The sequence below is a fragment of the Ixodes scapularis genome, unplaced genomic scaffold (assembly GCF_016920785.2).
Source record: "Ixodes scapularis isolate PalLabHiFi unplaced genomic scaffold, ASM1692078v2 PGA_scaffold2__306_contigs__length_199485367, whole genome shotgun sequence".
In the NCBI taxonomy this organism is placed as follows: domain Eukaryota; kingdom Metazoa; phylum Arthropoda; class Arachnida; order Ixodida; family Ixodidae; genus Ixodes; species Ixodes scapularis.
The window spans coordinates 20,803,648-20,811,491 of NW_024609857.1; the positions used below are offsets into that span (position 1 = coordinate 20,803,648).

The window sequence follows — 7,844 nt, forward strand, 5'->3', positions numbered from 1 at the left end:
TGGCCTTTTCTGTCGGGGAGATTCATTCGAGTCAGTGTTTGTGCTTGAGAAGTTGCAAAAGATGGACCCCAACCAGTCTCTCCCAGCGTTGCACGCGAGCGCACGGCTGACAAAATAGCTCGCGATGAATGCATGCGGAATGCCAGAGGGCCCCTATAGCTTCTTGAAGTGAGATCAGGGGAGCAATTCTAGGTCAGGTCTGAGCAGAACCCGCCACGGCCGTCGGCAGAAGCGAAGCAAATAAATAAAAATGAGGTGAATAAAAACCGCATCAAGCGACGTGAAAACGACCAACGCTTTCACGTCGCTCTCCCCACGGATGAGTGTCTTGTCTGTCGAGCAAACATTTACGTAGACGCGGGAGCGCTTCTTTTTACCCCTTAGTTGCCCGCCCACTGCGTCGGTATAAAAGCGCAAGTTGGGGACAGCGAAAGCGTACTCCAGATCTGGCACGAATCCTCTTCCCTCTCCCTCGTAAACCGACAAATTCGCAGCAGAATCAGTCTGGTTGTGTGCACAGTGCTTATCTTAAGAATCGCCGCCACCATGTTCACCGTAAGTATGCAGGGAACACGTCGGCCCAATTAGGAAATTAGTAGATGATTACGAACGCAGCAATTTGTCGTGACCTTAGCTTTATGAACCTAGGTTCAGTGCAGGCAGCTGGACGGTGTGGTGACGCCGAAATCGGGAAAGCGGACACCACATTTGTTCTACATTGTGTAGAAGACGAATAGATATATTCTATGAGAGTTGTTAAGAGAAAGCGAAGATTGATCAATGAGGATCCGTCATTCGCGTCTTGTCGAACGTGAATGCCGTTGTGGTTGTAAAAGCGGTTTGCAACTACTTCTCCTACTTTTTCAGATTATCAAAACTGATTTAACCGCAGCTGCAAAAAAAAAAAAAAAAAATCGTGAGTTTTTTTTTTAGTGTTTTTGTGCATATCGTTTCCTGTAAAAGAACACAAGGGACAAAAAATGCACTCGTACTATGATGCGTCTGTCAACTCAGGTACGTCTTCCGTATCCAGTCCAGAACATGTCTTATTGTTTATAATTATACCAACGGTAGTTGTGCTATAATTGGAACTGCGCTGTAGCGGTTCGATTCTCTATATGAACTCGCATCAAATATTGCGGTCGCTCTTGCATAGCGGGAAGTTACTCTTTCCCTTAGAAGGCACGTCACCGTGGCCTTGGGTCCCCACTTACGTTTCTTCACGGATCCCTTTTCACAAACTCGACTGGATACCAACCAGCACCGTATATCTTTTCAGGCTCCCGGATTGATCCTCCTTGCCGTCGCTTGGACCGCGCACTCCGGATCCGTGGTCGCTCCCGTAACCTTCGGATACGCGCCACCTGCGGCCGTTGGCTACGCCGCACCAGCCGCCCGCGTCAGCTACGCTGCCCCAGCCACCGCGGTTGGATACGCCAGACCAGTAGCCCCAGGGTCTCCAAAGCCAGCTTTTGGCTACGCCGGACCCGCGGCCGTTGGTTACGCTAAACCAGCAGCCGCTCTTGGCTACGTCCCTGCAGGTTTCCCAAAGCCGGTAGCTGCTTTTGGCTACGCCGGGCCCGCGGCCGTCGGTTACGCCAAACCGGTAGCCGCTGTTAGCTACGCCGCACCCGCGGCCGGTTACGCCGTGGCTCCAGCACCGGCGCGCTACGGCCCGGCCCCCGTAGCGTACGCCGCTCCGGCCGCTGTCTCAACAACGTACTCGACGAAGACTGTGCACGGTGCTCCCGTAGCGTACGGCGCTCCGGCCAGAGTGGTGGCTGCTGCTCCGGCTGTTGCTCCAGTTGCCTTTGGTCCGCCCGTTGCCAAGGTACTTTGCCGGATAGAGCCGAAAACTTTATAAGAACTATATAGGTTGCGACGCTCGTTTGCTTGAGGAATGATGTGGGCACGGCCGCTTCCACCATGCATGTTACAGCGCTGAACGGTCTTGTACTGTAACACCCAGCAAGGCGTAAGCACGCGGGACGACATGCTCAGTGTCACTGCGCGGACTGTTTTCTTTTGGAAGTATCTTCATCTTTCTCATTCGAGAAACTCCCTCCGTAGATGGCAGCTAATAGGGAGTTTTCGTTGACCGCGCCTCCTCCCTCCGCAACGAAGAAGCCGCTACTGCGCCTGCGCGCCCATGGCCTTGACTGTGGTGTTCCGGGTATCGTAGCAGATCGCGGAGAGCGTTGCGGGACGGCACAAAACGATATACGGAAACTCCCTACTTACTCTAGCGAGTTCTTTGCGGGAAAACAGACACACTAGATTCCGTAAAGTGTATGCAGCTTGTCGATTCGAATCGTATACCTTTTATTTTTCTTTTCTGGTGCCTAATCATTCGCTAGACGCGTCTTGCATACATGGCAGGCGAGTTGGTCTCCTCCTATAGAGCACATCGCGTGCCTCTTTATCTGCCCAATCCGTCCAGGTGCTTTCGTTTTCCCCAAATTTTTATTTTTATTTATTTATTTATTTTCAAAATACTGCCAATCCCCATTGAGGGATTATATCAGGTATGGTACAAATAAAAACAACACACACAATTTTTGAGGCGCGCGAAAAACAGTAATTTTTAGAAATCGTCACTTCCTTTCATATTGAAACAAACAAAACAAAACATAACAGGAAGAACTAACTGATGAACTTGCGGAGAAGGTCTTGTTCAAGAGCTTGAATGAACGCATCCACATTTGTGTAGTTAAAAAACAGCGGATCAAGGCTGTTCCAATCTCTTACAGCTGAAGGAAAGAAAGAGTACCTAAAAGTATTATAATTGAAAGAGTATTCAGTTAATGTATTGCAGTGCTTATGTCTTGTTGTTCTTGCCTGGGAAAAATTCACATACTTGTTCTTGTCCATTTTAAAGGCGCCGTTTAAAAGGAGATATAAAAATTTGAGTCTTCCTAGTTTGGCGCGATCAGCAATGGTCAGTAGGCTGGATCTTTTCAGCAATTCTGTAGGGGAATCAAAGCGACCATACTTAAGGTGAACAAATCTTATCGCTTTCCTCTGAACACTTTCGAGGATGTTGACATTGGTTTGCGTATGGGGGCAGATGAGCTCAGACAATGGCGGCGCGTGCCTGGTTACCTCTTCATCGCTCATTTCTTGGGAAGTTTTTCTGGTTGGCTCTTTGATTAGCGTGTTCCTTCCTCGCGTTCCGATGCGCAAAACAAAAAAAAAACAAAAAAAAAACACACAAACAACAACAACGCTTTTCGAATCATTTGCTTGCCGTATAAATCGCAGGGATTGTGATCCGACACGTGCTCTAAGGGAGAGTAGAGAGGTACATGGCATTTCTTCAGAGTATTGACTTTTTCTTCTTTTTACGTGTCTGGCACGGCACTTTGCTCCTCCCAGGTGTACGCCGGTCCTGTGGCGACCCCCCTGGTATACGGAGCTCCCGTTGCAACGGCCGCCAAGGTGGTGGCTGCCCCCGCAGCCGTTCACTACGGCGTCCCTCCGCCGCCCGGATACGCGGGGCACCCTGGAAAGTACTACGGATGTGAGTGCCGCTCAGATCGAGTAACTCGTGCGACGACAGCAACGAGGAGTGTGCACACACCACGTTAAAAGGACATCCCAATGCGTATCCCCCGAAGTACCTCCGAACGACTCATAGCTGTTAGCGCGAACAAGTGGATGGATGGATGGATGTTAATGGCTATATCCTTTGTAATGGGCGGTAGCTTGCGCCACCTAGCCCCCCCTTAAAATTGAAAGGGAGTCATCAGGTGCTACCAGTGTACTGGAAAGCGCTCTTTTGAGGCGTTAACCGAGATGGTAAAATATGGTGCCCTCCAAGGTTCTTCCAAAATAATATGCGAATAGACGTCGATGTCTTGTTCGCGCTAACAGTGCAGCGTAGCGTGCTTAGGGTCGTTTTTTTACACAATTATTAATTTTTCTGTTGTAAAAAAAAAAAAGCAAAAACAAGCCTGCTTAAAAAAAAAAAATAAAAGAGCGGAATTTGTCAACGTTTTTAAGGGCAGTTTCCAAAAGAAGCTTAATTCTTCGTTGTGCGACGACTCCGAAAGCTTTTTATGATAAAGCAATTCAGGGGAAGGTGAAAGCGCTGGAAACTGGAAATGGAGAGGTCCCTGGTTCGATACCATGCGGGACCAAGCAGATTTTTTCGGTCGCGCACCAATCACCTAACTGTGTCTGGAAATTTGTGTTTGTCCTTTGTACCCCCCCTTGTTCCCCTTTTCCAGGGATCATTTCGGCCATCCAAAAGCTACACTGTGGAACACTGTCAAAGCTACTGCTGCGAACGCGTGGCTTGATTTGTTATTTCATTTGCACGACGGGTGTGCCAGTGGAGCGCTACACGGATTATTTTGTTCATATTAGCAGCATGAACGGTGATGTACCAAAATTCAAATATGACGTCTCCGCGGTGTGGCAATCACCTTCTCTTCTTCGTGCTTAAAGGTCGCGATATTTAACGTATCGCCGAACGTTAATTCTCCACCCAAATATATCGCTAGCGGTCCGAACCAAGTGCCCAAGTTTGAGAACTAACCGTTATCTCATTCAAAAGTTATCAGGTATTTTCTAAAATTTCAATCGAAGAGTGAAGCTCGTTTTCTCCAGTTTTCAATAACTGGCGCTATTCAGCTCCATGCATTTGAGAGCTCCGTCGGCAGCTATTTTCCCACTGAACATTTCAGAAAATAACTTAAAGTTTTAAATAAACGGTTAGTTCTGAAAGTTCGGTTTGAACTACAATCGCTACATTGGGCTCACAATCAACGTTCATCAATGCGTAATTTAATTTTACGAAAAAAAAAAAAAAGAAAAGGACTGCTGTACAATTTGTACAGCGTTTTGTACATCTTGTACATGTGTCCTTGCCTACACCTCTTTGATAAATATAAATAGTGTGCATTCAGTGTTTCCTTTCGCAAACACAGTAAAGTACAGTTTTCTGAGCTTAACGGTTCACTGTCGTTCCCCGTCAGTCATTCAGATGCTAAACCCGATAGATGTCAGAGTACCCCTGTATTCATTCCCAGCGCCCATCAGTCGAGACAAAAGATGCTGAGTCACTAGGTTGCAGAAGAGAGCTGCTGCGCTTGCTCAGAACGCGTTTCACAGCCCAGCAGACCAAGATGGCAGCGCGCAGAAAGCGAATTTTGGAATGGTCAATAGGTCGGGAAAGTTTCGTAAAGCGCCCTGTTGACACAACGACAACAATGAGTAGGCTATTGGCTATGTACTTAGACCATCATGTATGTTGTGATAAAGGGTGCACGCATTTTCGGTCAACTCGTTAGTGACACCATTGATAATTTAGATCTCAACCCACTGGTAAAAATAATTTAAAATAATGTCGAGAGAAAACAAGTGATGGTGAAAGCGAATTGGGGCGCATTAATCGTGATGTTTAAACATTGAGACTGAGAAGGTAGCTAGAAGATAAAGTCGAAGGCACGGATGAAAGCGCACAGACGGCGTCTCAAACTGAGCGACTCAGTTTGAGACGTTGTTTGTCCACTTTCATCTGTCCATTCTACTTTCTCTTCAAGTATCCTTCCCAGTCCCAAGGTTCAAACACCACGATTATATGTTTATAACATTGAATGACGCGGACTGTGCAAATACAAAGAGGGACCTACAAAAAAAAAAAAAATCCTAGTCTGAATGCCGTGGGAATGACAAAGCTGGGTAACATTTTTCGTTTGGACAGGCTCTTTAAAATGTAGCGGCAATAACATTCCCTTCGCATAAGTGCTATGTTTTTCTTTCAGGAAAAGATCATGAGCAACTTACCAAGTCAACCAGATTCCTGATGTACACATCTGTCACGCCGAAAGAAAAAGGTCACGCGGTCACAAGAAAAAAAAAAAAAAAATAAAAAAAAGAAGAAAATGCTCAGGGTCCACCGCCGAAGGCACTCCCAAATCCCAACGAACAAACCGCCTCTTTGGAGTGACGCTGCGACGAGACAGCGGACGTTTGATGACGTCGTTGGCGCAATAAATCTTCGTTCAGGAGAGTGTCGCCCGCAGTCCATGCTTATTTTATTACCGCTCATAACTTTTTTTATTTTTTTTTTTTATTTTTACCGCACACCTCTAAGCCGCGCTCACAGTGCTAATACATAGAACTGGGCTTACGTTTACTTATTTATTTATTTATTTGTTTATTTCGAATACCTTCAAGACCAGATACATTACAGAGGGGAGTGAGGGTTAGTAAGGCGATTAGACATAACGCTCCGAAACAAGGCGCCGTCGCTGACGGTGACGATATTCTCCGGAAGGTCGTTCCAGCTCACAATGGCGTCCGGAAGGGCAGAATAAAGGTAGGTAGTTGAGTTGCATTTGGGCCGGGCTACCTTGCAAGGATCATCAAACCTCGGAGAGACGTAAGTTGGCGGGTGAAGCAGGGAGTGATGTGAGGTTGGGTGGTTATAAATCTTGTGCAGAAGACAAAGACGAACAGAAAGATTGGGGATGTCAAGCTGGGTTCCATTAACCTACCGATTAATCAATCGATGCTTTAATCGCGATTAACTTCTTAACACGCTAATCAGTCAAAGTTTGACGAACCAAAAGAAAGTAAAATTGAACGCTTTCACCACGCAAACGTGGACGAGTACACCTGTACGAAAGCAAACTTTAGGTGAAACTTTGATCTAAAGTAAACTGTACGACGAGATTTGTGACTTTAAACAAGCGAAGAAGCTTGTATTTACGTGTCATAGTCACTTCAACGCCGTGCGAGTGTCCGTTTAGCGCAGCAGAGACTTGTCGTGAACAATCAAAAGAGAATATCGACAAACGTCTCTGCCTCGGCTGCTGAAGTAATAATTTGGGCGTCTTTTTGACGGTTCTCAACTACGCATCAAGGTTGATTTAAAATCTGAAATGTGTACATTTTGCCGTGTCGTACATTGTATATTTTGTTTTGTTTTGTTGTACAATGTGTACATTTTGCTATATTCAACAAAGGCAAAAAAAAAAGAAAAGAAAAGAAAGAAAGTAATTTCGACTTAAAAAAACAACAACAAAAAAACTATTATGCGTGGGAATGAACGACACCGATTAATCAATTAATTAATCGATTAAGGGGTGGCGATTAATCGCGTTGATATTTTTAATCGACGCCCAGCCCTACTAATGTATCGTACAAAATTCAGTCTGCAGACACGATTCACCGCGCATTATCCGTGGCTCGAATGCCGCGTGGCAAGTTTCTCCTTGAACTTATGGTCATGGGGCATTCGAAGCACGAATCTCGCGATAACTCGCGTTCGAATCTGTATGCGGACCGTCTTTTGCGTGATGTATAAGCAGTGTGAACCCGGGCTTAAAAGACAAAGCAAGCATGGAAACACGTATTCGCATCACGCTAAGAAACACACCCGATGCAAAAAAAACGTAATATATAACTTAACGTTTGCTATAAATCATTGAAACCTGTAGAAACAACAACAACAACAAGAACAACAAGAACAACAACGACAACGACAACAACAACAACGACAACAACAACAACAACAACAACAACAACAACGACGACGACGACGACGACGACAACGACGACGACGACGACGACGCCAACGACAACGACAACGACAACGACAACAACAACAGGTAAAGATATTTGATGCCGGTGAATTACAACGAAAAACAAAACAAGGTGATTCCTCTGGCAACGAGCTTTCATCAGGTTCATTACGCACTGTAATTTTTTTACAGTTTACTCTGATGATTATGCAGGGGAGTAGCGATACTCAAAGAAGTATGAATATTTAAATTGACGGCGAGAACGAAAGTTAATGAACGGTGGTGATTTCTGCAACCACGTTGCGTCACACC

At 45.8% G+C, this 7,844-nt stretch overlaps 1 protein-coding gene across 1 annotated transcript; it reads left to right on the forward strand.

The window, feature by feature from the left end:
• The first annotated feature begins 996 nt into the window (after window positions 1-996).
• On the forward strand, window positions 997-6,014 carry LOC8024597 (cuticle protein 16.5). The gene is made up of 4 exons (XM_042291229.1): window positions 997-1,014; window positions 1,280-1,831; window positions 3,376-3,520; window positions 5,769-6,014. Coding segments are annotated over exons 1-4 (717 nt in total). The 3' UTR covers window positions 5,771-6,014.
• Window positions 6,015-7,844: the final 1,830 nt, after the last annotated feature.